The sequence below is a fragment of the Pseudopipra pipra genome, chromosome 8 (assembly GCF_036250125.1).
Source record: "Pseudopipra pipra isolate bDixPip1 chromosome 8, bDixPip1.hap1, whole genome shotgun sequence".
NCBI classification, from domain to species: Eukaryota; Metazoa; Chordata; class Aves; order Passeriformes; family Pipridae; genus Pseudopipra; species Pseudopipra pipra.
In genome coordinates, this window is record NC_087556.1 from 5,915,869 (window position 1) to 5,932,148 (window position 16,280).

Here is a 16,280-nt window from a genome sequence, read left to right on the forward strand (position 1 = left end):
CTTCTGTCTGCAAAAGGCTCCTCTTGTAAATCAGTGCCAGATTATATAAAATAGCATTTTATGTGTAAAAATAGAACAAGCTCAGCTTTTCAGCAGCATTGGAATTGATCATTTATTCCTTCTGTGTGGACTCTTGCTAGAGAGCTGGTTTTATGACATGTGATAAGCTGTCGAAATATAGAGCTTGTTGATTTTAGCAGGAGCCAACAATTCCCTAATCTGTTAGGATATTGGGATTATATTTCTGAGGTTGCTTAGTAAGGATTTTAGCGCAGAATTTTATGATTTCAGGCTGTTTTTCAACTCTAAGATCTGTTTTTTAGAACTCAGTAGGGGTGGGGTTTTGTTGAAGGCACCGAGTTTGAAACAAAGGCACCAAATATGTCAATACTCAGTTTTCTGAAACTTTGTTTTTATGGTGATTAACATTTAAACAAAATCCCCTTTTGTTTGGATATACATTGATTTTTTTCCTCTGCGGTGTTTCTCTCTCTGTGGTATCAGCTGCCCACTATGTAACAACGTGGAAAAATGGTCTGGCATTAAGTAACTCGGTATCTGCTCTAAAAAGCAAAACTAGAATAAATCTTTACAGGCACTGCCAGGTAGGGGAGCGCAGTGTGGGGACGGGAGCGAGGACTTTGCTGGTAGTGTTTTGGAAGATTTCAGGCTGAGTTTCTTTGCTTATGTAAAACAGTGGTCTTTGTTTGGCACTTCCAATGGCGCTGGGAGTGTTGTGTAGCTTCATTGATTGGTTCCATGCAGTGGAAATCTGACCTTTAGCAGATGTTTGAGCAATTGCCAGCATTCAGAGTGATCAGCAGACTAGACAGTTTTTTCCTTGTTATGTCGATGAGAACTTCCATTAGATTAGTAACGTGCGTGACAATGTTAAGCTTTTAAATGATTAGTAAACTCTCTGAAACAGGGCAGATTTTCCTGCAGTATAGAGCTGCATCGAGTGATTTGTTTCTTATATGCATAGTTTTGCTAATTGGTTAGCTAACGCAAATATTTTGGTAATTTAAGTGGTGTGGATTTTTTTCTTTTTAAGTAAATTTTGGGTTGTCTGTATTTTTCTTAAAAGGTCAGTTTTAGCATGCTGTTACAGCATCAGTTTGGGATAAATGCTTTCAAAGAAAAAAGAACAAACTTAAATGGGCTGGGGAGGGGGAGGCAGCAGTGAAACATATCCCATCTGGAGCATTTGGCTTGGAACAGGATGTTGCATGACTCCATGTGAAGTCTGCTCTCACGAACAGTATCCTAAGTAATGTAGGAGATTCAGCTGCGTAGTGGTGGGAGTTTAGCATGAAACGAGGTCTGTTTTCTCAAACTCCAACCGTTGGAACTACAGGAAAGAGGTGGGACTTAATAAGAGATTTATGTGATGAATAACTCAACAACACCAGCAGTTGCCAGATTAAACCCTTTCCTGCAGGTGCTGGCTTTCCTCAGAGCTCTGCAATTGTTTTTCAGTGTGTTGCATGTGGGAAGAATAATCATTTAAAGGATTAGATGTTTAATATGAAAAAGATACAATTACTAAATTGCCCATTTCTGGTTCTAAATTTAAAAATCAATTGCAGAAGGGTCGATCTTGTCTTGGCATCCTGCATATATGCGTGTGCTTTTTTTAAAAGATTTTGTTTGGATTGGATGGGGCTTTTAATTTTTTTTCTTATTAGCATCTTGGGTGCAGAAAACACGTAAGAAAACAGCCTGTACTGAGAGCAAGGGTTATTCTTAACAGCCAGTCCTGCCATTGTGGACTCTTGGGCAGAAATGTCCTGTGAAAACATGTTGGTTTTTTTTTTTTAAGTATCAACATTAGAAAGGAAGGGATGTGATGGTAAGAGAAGCCACACACATTAGAAAGCCCGGAAATCTTTGCCCTTTGCTCTCAGTGCTCAAGAACACTTAATTTTTCCAGTGCTGTGGAACTTTGTCAGGTATGTTTCTTTATTTTTGCAATTCCCATGAATTTGTGCCAAAATTCCTTGGCAGCTCATTTTGGTATCTAATAATCTATGTACCAAATCATCTTAAGTTTTATTTGGATATAAGGAATATTCAGATTTCTTCTCATGAACAAAACTAGCAAAGCTGTCTTTGCTGGTATGTAACACATTTAATGTTACTTCTGCATCTTGTTTATTCAGCCTTCATTTCCTGCTGTAAACATGAGGTAGTGGGAAATGGGAGAAACTTAACTGGTTCCCTGAGTGGGTGAAATGTTTGTCTTGTTCATCAGTTGTGATCTTCCCATCCTGAGAGAGACTTGAGGAAATAGGTTTTAGCTATGTCATTCCATCCTTCCTGATTTGTTTTTTTGTTGTTTTTTTTTTTTTTTTTTCCATGCAGTGACTGGGGAATAAAATATCTCGATCTTACCAGTTTCATGGGAAGTGAAATCCGTGGGAGACAAACGTGGCTTTTTGCCCCCTCACCCCTCTCCGCGCAATTAATTTTCATACATTCACTGAATAAAAGTACTGGTATATGTATTTGTCTGAAATGCTGGCAAATATTATCTATTCACAGTATGTTGCAGTTGCATGATTGCAGGTCTTAGCTGTGTTTAAAACTCTTAACAGATGACGATATGTGAGTTATTTGTATCACAGTGACATAAATGAATCCAAAGTTGTGAGAAAGCCAATAAAGAACGTTACTTTCAAAGGTATTTATTGCATATTCTTTTAATTCATTGCAGTGTTAATATTTGTTGACAGCAGGAGACAGACCTCTCCATCCTGCATTTTTCTCTTGAATGCGAAGTGGAGTTTTTCACATAAGTAATTGTTCCTTTCTTAGGCACAGTAAGGTCACTGCAACACAAGGTATATTATACGTACAATTAACAAGGAAATGAGACTGATTGTTAGAACATCCAGATTTTCAAGAGTTCATACAGCAGAAGGCATCTGGTAAAGCAAGGTGGAAACCTCAGTTGTCGTTCCCTGCTATGTTTTGAAAACAGATTCACTTCTTTATCAATGAGAACTTCGGTTGCCTCATACCACTCATGGTTCTGCAGCTGATGATTCTAGTCAAAAATATAATTTTACAGGGTGTCTACTTTCCTGAAGGGAACACTTGTGTCCCTTAACTTGAACAGTAATTTCATTGCTCATTCACTTGGGGAATGGGAACAAATGTGACATGAGTAGGCTCTGTGTCCCCTTGCACTGATTTTATCATAATACAGGAGAACTGTCAAATGCAAGTTCACTCCGGGAAGGCTGTGGTTGCCTGAGTTCCCTCTGGAGGTCATGAAGGCCCTACTTAATTATTTGATGATTTTTTTTTCCCAAAAGTCCTGTCTGTGTTCTCTATGACTTTAACTGTAGGTGCACAATCTGTTGCAGCTTGTGGAGTTTTTTTGGTTTGTTTTCAAGTTGTTTCCTGATTCAGAAAACTTGGAGTAGGTGAGGTGTGTTAACATTTGTTACAAAAAAATGACTTCCTTACATTCATATATTTTTTTTAAAGTTTCTGATTAGCATCTAAGTGTAAGTGATTATAAGAATTCAAGGAGCTCCTCAGAAAATAAACTTGCAAATGCAGATCAGTGCTAAAAATCTGGGGGAAGTTGTTCTGGAATTGTTGTGTATAGCAATGGTTGAATGAGGGGAAACAAAAAACTGTATCTTAATTTTAAATCAGCAAGATGATAGTGGGGAAATGAAGAGGAGAAAAGAGGAGGTGAAGAGTACCAGCCCTCATATTTGTGTTTCGGGTGTCACATTTTAATTGTTCAATTCAATAAACTTTTATAAATATCAGAATCAGTGCAGTAGCTACATTTATCGTATCTAGCATATAATTTCTAGCATTCAAAGCTGCCCTGGACATACAGCAAACCTTGTTTTGTTCCAGAAACTTGCACAGATGGTGAGAAAATGATGTACAGTTCTGAATTAATGCTTTTTTACTCTCCTCTCTGCAGAATGCATTTTGAAGTGCAGGGAGGACATTTTTTTTTTATCCCAGTCACAGCTCTTATCGTTACGGTCTGTAAAATCATTGTGCATAATCAAACTTTCTTTTAATTTATCATCATAATCATCTTTAAAATGCCATTTATTCAAAAATATTATCCTTGCTGTTGTGACAGGGAATGTCTGAGTGTTTCACTTCTAAGTTACCCAGAGATGGCTAATGCTGTAATTACAGTTATTAATTTGGTTCATTAGGCATTTTTTTATGTATACTCACTGCCAATGTTTTGTTCTTATGTCTTTACTTCTGGGCATGAGCATTAAGGGTTTGATTGTGTTATCTGTTGGATCTGTTCTGTTTGTCTTATCAATGGATCCATTGTTCTTCCTTAAAAAGATCTCTGCAAGAAATTACTAGGAGAGCAGAAAATGCATAATACTGCTTTTTCTTCGCTTATTTTTTATGTGAATTGTAGTACATTGGAGACCTCTAGGACAGTTTTTAATTAAAAAAAGCTGTGCTGTAAGCTTTTATTAAAAAAAATCGTGCAATTAAAGTAGAAGTCAAACGTTTTTCTGTAGTTTGGAGAATTGTGGCACTGAAATAAATTAGGTAATACTTAGGATATAAAAGGTTAAATGACCTTCCTCACATGCTTGAGAAATTTTGTTACAAAAAAAATTGCTTCCTTACATTCATATATTTTTTTTAAAGTTTCTGATTAGCATCTAAGTGTGATTATAGGAATTCAAGGAGCTCCTCAGAAGATAAACTTGCAAATGCAGATCAATGCTAAAAATCTGGGGGAAGTTGTTCTGAAATTGTTGTGTATAGCAGTGGGATGAAAAGCAATGTTAGACGAGAGAGCAAAAGCGCCTTCTGAAAAATAGCAGTAAAACAAACACACCAAGAGAGAATTTTCGTGGAGGTATCACGTCTGATTTCTGTAACCTTAAGTGCTTTCCACTCCTGTATTCCTGAAGCTGTTGCCCCTCAGTAACTCTGTTTATTTGAAGCAGTTCTCCTGCGCTGTGGCTTCAGCAGCTGCAACAACAGAGCTGGGCAGCTGGCCAGGGGAGCTGCTCCTCTGTGTGTCTGGGATCCAGCCTGATCTGTGTTGCGACACCTCGGTGGCACCTGAGAACCCACCCCCAGTCGCTCTCCAGGACATCGGGTGTCATGTAAACATAATCTCAGTTCCCAGGGAATTTGTGGTCAAGGCAGGCAGTGCTGGGTTGAAGCGATTTGTGTTCTTGTGCTGGGTGTGGGTGCTCGGGCACAGGCACTGCCACTCGCCCTGTGTCAGGAACTGAGGGCAGAACCTCCCAGCTCAGTGTCACAGACTGAAGTTGGGGGTGTTTTATTTTGGTTTTGGTTTTTAATAAAAAACCCAAACACAAGCAAATGACTTTTAGAAGATTTCTGAAATACCTTGACCAAAGGCAGTACTTGGTTAGGTTGGGACCAAATGGTCTGTGCACATTGCCAAAGTCTTCATTCTGATGTAAAACACCTCCTTAAATCTGTGAAATGGAACAGATGATTGCCTAAATTACTTACAATGCCGCTGTATTTCTTTATAGTTTAAGTATTTTTTATGGGGTTGTAATTTTTTTCCTCAGAAACTTCAGATATCTGTGACTCAGGCGTGGCCATTATGGCAAAGAGGAGATTGAGGATGTAGATTTAGACAGTCTGAAAAACCAGGAAGGCATGGTTACATTTCTCTTCTGGTCCCAGAATGTTGCTTAACTTTGGCAGGATGTTTCCTGGTGTCATGTTTTGCTCCCATGGGCCACCCGCCCTGCTCTTAATCTCCTCTGGCCTTTTAGTAATAGTTGGAGATACCTCACTCAGTTCAGAGGTGAATGATCTTTGATCCCAGTTTGTGGACGTTTATGCCCTGGTGAACTATGAACTGCAATGGCCCAGTTTTTCTCTGTAAAGTCTAGCCTTGCAGTCTGGTATCAAATGGAAAAATAAAGAAGATCATATAGACCTTAGAAATGTTTATTCTTTGATGCCTCAGGCTGTGAGTACAGATTTTACTTTTCTTCTCTAATGCTGCAGTTAATCCGTAGGAAAGAAGTAGACTTTGTTAGCAGGATTCTTCAAGGTTTTAACTGCATCAGAAAGATTATATGGGACTTTTTTTGATGACTTTCCAGTGTGAAGAAGTGTCAACAATGTGAAGGAAATAAAGGTGTAGTTTGAAAGATGACTAGAAGAGATTGAAGCTCCAAGGCTGGAATGGTAACAAGAAGTCGACTCTTAAAACAGCAAAACCGTATTCCAGTTTGTGAGATGGCACTGAATCACAACACTGAAGGAAATGACTTAAAAGAGTTAAGATTTCCAGAAAATAAAAATTGAACACAGCAGCAAAAGGGAAATACCTCTGCATCTAAGCTAGGAAGAACTTAGAAACTGTTTGTCTTTATTATACTGTTTAGAGGGGGGTTTAGGCAGGACTGGGAGAAACAGTTTGCAGAGTGTGGTTATAGAGACCGTGTGAAGTGGAGGAAAGAGGACAGCAAGTTACTGTTAAACTGTAACATGTTCTTCTCTGATAAGAGAGAAAGCCTTGAAGTAATTGATACAGTGCTCCTAACTTTCCTGTTCAAACATTATAGTCCTCATATAGTCCTACTCAAACATTATAGGAAAAAACATCTGGAAAATATTTCCAAAGACTTTAGCAGATAATCAATGAAGTAGATAAATATTTCACTAAAGCTTTGTCTTGCTTCTGAAGTTTATTATTATTACTATTACTACTATTTTCTCATTTGCTTGCTGAGATTTGTTTGATTGGCTTGTTGCTGAAGGTTAACAGCCTTTGTTACAAGAGCAAATATTGTGTTGTCATCAGAGCACAGAAAATTACCATTTTGTAGTTGACAATAATTTATAAAAATTCCAACATACTGTCTGGTTTTGGCAGATGAATTTTTCTCTTGATTTCCTGGTTACTCTTGGAATATTCCTCCATAGTTCTTTTAATTCCTGTAAGATGACCAAAGAAAGCAATGAACTGTGTGCAGCTGCCTGATGGAATTCCTGCTGTTGGTATGAGCTAGGCCTTGAGAAAATTTCTTTGGTACGAGCAAAATCTGCTGACCGGCTTGCTCTGGTGTTCTGTCACTGTCTGTGCTCAAGGTTTGCTGATGTCTTTTTGGTATCCCTGGCATTATCTGACACAAGGGCAATTGTTTGTGAGCCCCCTCCTGGTTTGTTTGGCTTGCTGTCCCAGGAATGATGTGGATGTGTCTTTCTTCCTAGTCTGGATTTCAAAGTACAGCTATCAAAAGTTCATCTCAAAACCTCACTTTTCTTGCGTGATCTCATTTTTGTTTCCCCTCAAAGGCAGATTTGCTGTTCCAAAGTACAATGTCAGGATCTGCACTGCGGATTTGGGAGGACATCACTTTTCCTACCAGGATACAAACCAGACCAAACCTCTGTCTGGATAGGTGTTGATAAATACTTGTAGGTTCAGGTCTGATCTAGGGGTTAGTCCTTTGAACCCTGGAAAGGTGGCTGTTCTGGCTAATGGGATTGTCTTGGTAGAAATAGGGAGAGCCCTGTGCTTTTAGCACTTCCACTGATTCCCTTTAGCAGCGGTTCAGGTTTGGGCTATTCAGCTGGAGAGAGACATCAGAAAAGCTCAAGTACCTGTAGCTCTCTGCTCAGGTCCTGGTCATCTCCTTAAGCTCCAGCTTTATGTGTTGAGCCTGTCTCAGGAGGACTGAAGTTTCCTGTTTGCCCAGGAGTGGCTTTCCAGCCATCCCTTGCTTGCTAAGGCTGCAGCCGGGTGGTTTGCTTAAGTTTCCTGCCTCAAGAAAGGTAAATTTCTGTTTCCAGCTAACTCAGATTTTGGGGATGAGGAACAACAGCAGATGATGAATTCTGATAGGAAGTGACCTATTCCTTTCCCCAGGCACTTTAATTTAGCCTCCTTTAGTGCTTTATGTTTGACAGCTGGCCAGACGAACTTTGTCTTCATTAATGAGCCATTACACTGTAAAAACTGACTGAAAGTCTACTAAATATGAAATTAATATGGAACAATTAATAATTAGTATTTTGAATTGTCTGGCAGGTATGTTTTAATTGTTTTTAGTCAGATCTTCAGGTGAGAGATATATGCTTTAAAATGGTATATATTTTTAAATTGAAAATATTTGCATTGAAAATAAGTATATATTAAATTTTTAAATTTTTTCAAGTTGAGACAGCTGTAATGAAACCTCACTATATGACAGGTGCTGGTCTTTTTAGTGTAACAATAAAAATGTGTGTATATGCACATATGAACTGCTTTCAACTTGCCATCTAAATCACTGAAGTTTTTAAATTGGCTTTTAGTTCACCTTATCTAAAATCATGTCTGATTCAAAAACAAAAATCCCCCTATTTTTAAATTGAATGTGTGGGCTTTCTACAGTATGTCTGCTGTTGAACAATTGTTTTTAGAAATGAACATTAAGAAATTTAGGAGTAGTGAAAGTTTCCTACGATGTGTGGTGGTGAAGAGAATTTGAAAGATTTTTTTTCTTTTTTTAAGCCCGAAGGACCAGAAAGTTTTTGTCTAATTTGTATACTTTAATTAACTGTTGCTATGATTGAATAGTTTATGCTTTTCCATGTTTTTCTTTGTTTATAAGGATGGCATTGGGGCATCCAAGGATAGTTTTTTAATTCTATCTTTAATTCAACCTCTACTTTGTGCTCTACATGATGTGCTGGTTGCTTAGCAATTCAAGCTACAGACTGCAGCAGGCTGTTGCAATAGTACTGGTATTTTTCTTTAGCTTTGCAACCATTTTTTGCTGAATATTTTTTCTGCCAAAGCTACTTTATTGTCAGTGTTCAAGCATGCATTTCAGGGACTTCAGAATTAGGCTTGTAAATGAGCCACAAACTGTACATGTGGATCCTTTCTGTGTTTATTACGCCGTAATACATCTTGAGACTACTGTTTGCTGGAAATAAATAATTGTTTTTGTTTCAAGGCCCTCTCTGTTTGTAGGATTTTTATGTTTTAAAGCTTGATATAGGGAAGCTACCTGGAAAATCCATGTTTATTAGAGCATGTACTGGCTACATCTGGTGCTGTTCCCTCCTGCACGTGGCACGTATTTGACGTGTCTCCCAGCGAGTGGGTACCTGGTTTAGTCAGGTTGTTTTCTTTATTTTGCCTCCCACAAAGTGTATTGAGTGATATTGGCGGTGTAAGTGTGTCCTCAGCTTGTCACTGTGTGTCCAGCAAGGACACAGGCTCCTCTCTATAGCTGTACAAATTTTGAGCAGATGATCCCGAGGCTGCAGGCTTTATTCCTCCCTCAGTAATGAGAATAACGGCTTTAGAGGACTTACCTCTGCATCTCAGAGGAACTGTAGTTGGATGCTGTTAGGTGGGGTCTTTCAGTGGTTTAGAAGTGTTGATCCTTTCCTGCTGGACAGGCCCGGAACCATTTTGTGCCACAGAAATAAGGAGGTTTCAAAGCAGTTGTGAATCTTGAAGCAGCAGAGGCTTAATACCTTGTAGGTAATGAACTAGTCTCTTTTTTTGTACACTTCAACTTTCCAGGTTATAACTGAGGACTGCTTCTGGGATACTACACCCATTTCATTTTCTTTTGAATAAACAGAGAATTTAGGTTTTCAGAATTATCAGCAGGAAGTTTCGTGGTAGTAGGATATGTCAAACAGGATTTAATCTTCGAGGATTTGTAAAGGAGTTGACTTCCACAGCTCATCTGAAAGTAGCAGAACTCTCCTCATGTAATGGAAAATTAGATTTTCTGTCATTAAACTTCTGTTACTTTGCACAAGTAATCAAAACAGATGTGCAAATTTGAACATTTGACCAAACAATTTCATATTTTGCTTTAAGCGCTGAAATAGCATAAAATAACCCACAGTACTAATTTGTCCCATCTTTTAAGGAGCTTCTAGAGTTCTTTCCTGTAAAATATCTATGTGATTCTGCAGCCCTTTTTCTAGGCTTGAGAGTCAGAGGCAGGGCCCTTGCATTTTAGAGACAAGCTGTTATGGTCCTTAAATAGTGGAATACCAGTTTTGTCAAGAACATTTTCAGGTCTTCTGAAGACTTACTCTGGCATTGTGAGTGTCTACTCGCCCCTGATAAAAAAATACACTGTACATTAAATATTTCTTTGTCAAAGCTAAATACTTTCTAGACTACAAGTATTAGTGAATGAACATGTCTGATTTGCAGTGGCTATTTTTAAGAATACATGGAGGCAATAAACCCCATCTTTTAATCCTAAAATGTTTGATGGTTTAAGACCAATCTATTGCCATTATTTCAGCTGTTTCAAGTGCTTTTAGGCTGTATGGGCAATGCCAATGCATTTTAAAATTCTTTTTAGTGACTTATTTTAATGTGGAGCGACTGTGAAATGCTGATGTGAAAGACTCAGGAGATTTTGGTAGCAAGGAGCAACATTATTAAACAAAAGTCCCTCTTGTTGTCTTTGGTTGCTATTTCACCATTTTAAGAAAGTGCAAGATGCATGAACTATGCTTTTTAGCATTTTAAGCCAAATTTGCTGGAAATCAGCGTTGGTGTCCTGACAGTTTTAAAATGTTTCAGAATTCGTTTGGTCAACCTTATTTATTTGGAGCAGAAGTGACTGGAAAACTCTGGATCACAGCGCTGCATGTGGAGAATTTCACCATGGCTGTTGTGTTTGGGCTTTGAAACAGCAGTATTTTGTTGCAATTGTTTGGCTGACTCCATTGGAAATAAATTTGTTGTCTTGCTTTACTTGGAAAAGCATGCTAAAAGCTTATGCTGCTTCCTGTTGGAAAATAGCAGTGAGTTACAAAATTAGCACATTGATGCCAATTATAAATATAATATCATCCCAGTGGGAATTTCTCCTTTTTATGCAAGTGAATGCATACGTGGTGAGAGTACTTCAGCCACTCTGGGAACACAGACATATAATATCTCTTCACAAACAGCTGACAAGGCAAGGAACCAAAATTTGGCTGAAAAATCTCAAAATCAACATTCATTCTTCGGGAGGCAAATGTGGTAGAGTTTCTTGCTGTACAGAGTTCTGTCAGTGAAGCAAAAAAGATTAAGTATTTTCAGCCTTTGCACTCCTTAGAGGGTCTAACTTTGGCTCCACATTTTATTTTGTTGGCATAGGTTGCTGGATCACTTCCTTTCCTCATCCTCTCCCCTTTTTACTCCCTTTCATAAATTGTGCTGCCTGGGATCCTGCTTGTCTCCATGTGGTAGGGAAAGGGGAAGCCTGTGTTCTTCAGAGGCTTTACTGTTTGGAAAAATTAATTTCCTAGCAAAACAGAGAATGGATAATGATTGGGCTCTGCATTTGCCTGTGTTGCTGCCTCTGCGTTTCCAAAATGAACTTTGAAAAGGCAGCAGATAGTTAATAGCCTTGGCATGGAGACCTGAGGGTGGTGGAAGCTGGCAGGAGTAATTCCCAAGTAAGGTTGTGTGTGTATCGTACCAGAGGCAGAATATGGTGCCCTGGGCACTGGCAGCCTGGCTCTGTGCCATGCTCCATTCTCCACTTTCCTTGGAACTGCTCCTTTGAAGATCTAATTATACGGTGCCAGGAGACTCTGCAGAGAGCGGGGCTGGAACTCCCACCGCCCTTCCACCGGATTTCGGTTTGTTTGGGGTGCAGAACTCGCACACAAACACTGGATTGTGTCACAGTTATCCACAAGTTCTGGCCAGTGTCCAGGAGATACAGTATGTTTTAGTGTGGCTGTTGCTAAACTGCCAATTCTGCCTTAGACTTATCTGTGTTTTTCAAAAATATTTATTCACTTCATTCCCCTTGCCTCCTTTTTTCAAATCTGCTGCTGTGTGAGGTCTGGTGCTTAACCTCTTACACCTTGTTATGGATTACCCAAGGGAAGTGCCTTTCCAGATACTAAAATAAAATTATTTGACCAGTCCAGAAAAATCAAGTGGAATTTGCAGGAGGAGAGGCCAGGAAGAAGGTGACTTTAGAGAATGATTTTTGACTGTACCGTCACTGAAGGTTGTCTTACAATTGATCAAATGCCAAAATTTAGAAATAAATGTCTCTCCATAAGGGTTTGAAGTAGCTGCAAATACAAGATGCTGCTACCAAAGATGATTTGAGATACGGTGTGGTTTCCTGCCAGTGCTTTAAATCATTACTCTGTTTGCTGTTAACTTCGTTTTCATTAAGAAATTATTATTCTGCAACTTTATTATGCGTTTTAAAATTAATTTATAGAAATTAAGTTATTAAAAAGTGCTTTTCGGTAAAAGGAGTCAACTTCCAATTTTTAATTTTGAGTTTTTGCTGCTGTTTTCCCCTTGCTTTGTTAGCATAACAGATGATAGTTGAAGTGAGAGGATCATTTTAGGTGCAGACTCTTACTGTGGGGCGGATTCTGACACCACCACAAAGACTAGCAGTAGTTTCCTGATAGTCAGTGAGGGAAATGGGCAAAGGGAAAAGGTAAAAGAGTAGCTGTGTGTTGATTAATAGGGTGATGCAGAGATGACTGATCAGCCAGGGTAATTGAAATGTGGGAGGAGAGGCAGCAGGCAAATGGCAGAAATTCCAGATGTTGAGGTGGTGAATGCAGAAGGAAAGCTCTGCCCATGCAAAATGAAGGAGGAACAGTATTTTTTGCAGACAACTGAACTGATCTACCTTGACCCAGTCATCTGGGTTATATGTAAGATATTATATATACTTAAGAGATATATATAGATATGATTTATATATATAAAAGATATATCATAAGATACAATATAAGTTAAGTTATCTTGATCTGGTGCTTTAAAGAGGGAAGGGAAAAGGTGTGCAGGAATGGAAGGGGAGTAATATGGGTTAAAAGTATCTGTGGGGGAAAACTGGGATGATGAATTTTGATACAAGAGTGAGAAGTGGCTCGGTGCAAATTTAAGTTGTGTCCTCATAAGGGAGAAGGACAAGATGAGGAGGAGCACTATGTAGTACACGTTTGGGAAGGGTGAGACACAAAGTCTAGACGAGGAAGTATGCTGCAGGCCTAAAATTAACCAGAGCTAAAAGAGAAGAATATTTCTGTGACGGTGATTTTAAGTTCTCAAAAGCAGATAGAGGAAGAAACTCCAGTTTGAGAAGTTCTCTTGCGTGTGGCAGAGAGCTGAAATTCAGGAAGGTAGGAAAGCATCTTCCCTTCTTCTCCAGTTCCCCACTGACAAGCAGTGATGTTTTTGTGTGTTGCCAGCTGGTTTTTCTTAGGAAATTTCTCATAATTTGGAGAAGAGAACAACTTATTATGTTGATTTTTTTTTTTAAATTTAAAATAAATTCTGTAAGTTTTGAAATGTAATGGTTTTAGAATAGTCATGTTTGGTAAGGTAGGTAGCTTTTGGATAGCTCTAAGTTCCCTCTTCCCTTCCCAAGAGGAGACAAAAGGTTTGGAGGATTTAGCTTGGTGAGTGCAACTGAGGGGAGGAGGTGTGTTTGTTCTCTAAGAATGTGTTGGGGAGGGATAGGGGATAGCCTAAGATCAAATAGTTGCAAACTGGGTCTAAATAAATTTGGCTGGAAACAAAAAGTGGTTGTGGTGTTTTGCTTGTTTGTTTCGGGGTTTGGTTTTGTTTGGTTTTTTTTTTTTTTTTTTGTTGGGTTTTTTTGTTGTTTGTTTGGTTTTTTGGTTTTTTGTTTGTTTTTTTGGGGGGTTTTGTTTGTTTGTTTTTTGTTGTTGTTGTTTTTTTGGGGTTTTTTTTTGAGTGAGATTCCAGGACAGCAATGGCAGGAAACTGAGCTGCCTCTGTAGGTGGTATGTTGGGTTTGCTTGTAGTAGCAGAGTCTGCAGGCTCAGGATGTCCTTTCTGGTGCTGTTCCAAATGGCTTTGTTTTCCCCCTGCCCTTAAAACCATTTCTTTGGTTGGTTTGTATTACGTGACACGTATTTGAACTGAGAATGAGAATTATTCTTAAAACTTCCTGATGTGTAAACAGCTGTATGTATTACTTGAATGCTACTTGTAAATACCTGATGTAATACTTTTCATTAATGAGATAAGATGTTCCATGTTAATTGTAGTGTTCTAGCAAATGTAACTCTCCTCCCTTTAGCACAACTGCACTGCCAAGAAAAATGTCTTCTGTGGTATACAGGTACTGATTATATAACTTCAATACCATAACATTAAAATGCATAATAAAAGACTCTTACATTAAAGTTTTAAACATGTGCTTTCAAAAGTGCACATAGATACACATGCTGTGTATATGCAATAATGTATGTCCTTTCCTTTCTTAAATTTCCCCAGGTATACGTGGAATTTGATGACCTTGAATGGGAAAAACGAGAGTGGGTTAAAGTTTATGAAGATTTTGCAACCTTCTTGGTGGAGTACCAGCTGGTCTGGGCGAAAAGAAAGGACCCAAGCCAGACTCAGGGATCAAAGATCAAACAAATTCAATGGCCTGCATTGGTAAGATACTTGAGCAATTGTATTTACTAACTGTTTTAATCTTTTTGATTCTGTCCTTAGGAAGCTGCCTAGGTTACTCAAGTGGTGGTGGAAAGTGGTGAGCATGGAGTGGGAGGAGGGTAAGAAAAAGAAAATACTAGTAAAACATGTTCATGTTGGAGGGGTGGAGTGATGTGACAATAGTCACTCATTTTGCTTTCTGAATCAGGTGAGAGCACTGCAAAACTGGTCTCTGAGTGACATAACAGAATTAATGTCACTTTACATAGTTAAAGCATCTTACAAATATAAACTTATCAGGAACACATCTTACTGCTCTGGGGAGGATTGAAACCAAAGTGAAAAATAAACCCTTAAGCTTGTACCTTCTCTGTGGGAGCTGAGGGTATCTGAAATTCAGGTCAGAGTTCAGAAAGATGAGAAGAGATTAATGAAGTAAGTGGTAATTGTTTGCCTGTTTTATGAGGTGGTGCTTGTGACTCTCCTCCTTGCTGGATTGCTGCCCAAGCATTAAAGCTGTGAGTGAACTGCTGGGAGGTTGTGTGCATTTGTGGCATGCCTTGGGATAAACCTGAGGAATACTCAGGATCTGATGAGATAATCCAATAAGCAATAAACATGTATTCCATTTTTCTCCAAAGAAACTAGTAGTGCTGTCAAAGTCTTCAGAAGAGCCATATAGATCTGAGATTTTGGGAACCTACTATATTGGATCATTTGCAATGTGTGGAGTTGGGGAAGATTTCTCACAGACTGGTGGGTAAAAGGGGACTCTAACAAATTTGTCAAAATGGTGAAGGGCAGTCTTAGATATATTTGATAATAAGCCTAATATCTGTGACTTCAGTCTTGGGTTTTTAGAAACTTGTGGTCTAATGAATTTAGATGATATTTTTAGATGGTATTTTTTTCCTTCCAGCTTTTGCTGTGTCTGCATTTCCTTTCAATACCCTTCGTATTCTTGTCTCTGAGCACTGGATGGACTTCTGGAAATGCTGTCATGTGATTATTTTTCTGGAGCTGTGGTTGGAACAGTCTTGCTGAAAGGTCATGAAGCTGTCTGATCTAGAAAGCCGTAGATTTAGGACGGACTTACCTCCTCCTCAGTGAATATTCCTGCATGACTCAGCTTGTCTGTCTGTGCTGATGTACTGGAGCAAAGCAAGCCAAACTTTCTGGATGTACAGGCTGATCCATATGTTTGCTTGTAAAGGCAGGTTTTCTGTTTCATGTTAGTATATCCTTGAGCAAGAATTTTTAGTTTCAGGGAGTCATGTAATTTGCTCTTTGAAGCCACCCATCTCTCCTTGATTGAGATGGGTATTTTAAGACCTGTTAGGAACTTAGAACTTGGTATCTAAGTACTCTGCTCTTTTACACACTTTTCATCTCACCCTCTAGGATAGAGATCCTTCTTGGGTTTAGGAGGGGTATATTTCTAGTCTGGCTGCTGATCCTGTCCTCAAGTTATAAGTATTAATTTGTCTTAATTTGCTAATGTGTGAAAGTGTTTTAGTCAAACCTTTCTCCCAGTAGACACTTGTATCAAACTTGTGCTGGTCCAGCAGAAGGCAGAAACTTTTTTTTCTTCCATCTTATTCTTTCATTGTTTTTTAGTGTTTACATTCTTGAGGCAGCTGATAGGCGTGAAAAGGAGGATTTGCAAAAGATCTCCCTCCTGCTTTTGCAGTTAAAAACCTGAAATCACAGCGGCTGAAGTGAGGCTCAAATAGCTTGTTGGGTCACAGTTTCCAGATGTTAAAGTTGACAAGTTCTCAGCATTTGTACTTGGCCTGACTGCAGATATTCTAGCAATTGTTTTCTGAGTCAAACCCTCTAGTCATCCATTCCA

General features: G+C 38.8%; 1 protein-coding gene across 3 annotated transcripts in view; it reads left to right on the forward strand.

Annotated features, from left to right (window-relative positions):
* Positions 1–16,280, forward strand: part of JMJD1C (jumonji domain containing 1C) — a 155,934-nt gene that overhangs the window by 35,604 nt on the left and 104,050 nt on the right. For all 3 annotated transcript variants that reach the window (XM_064662341.1, XM_064662342.1, XM_064662344.1), the window contains exon 2: positions 14,264–14,428. In XM_064662341.1, coding sequence (XP_064518411.1) covers positions 14,264–14,428 — 165 coding nt within the window. The remainder of the gene's footprint in view (positions 1–14,263; positions 14,429–16,280) is intronic.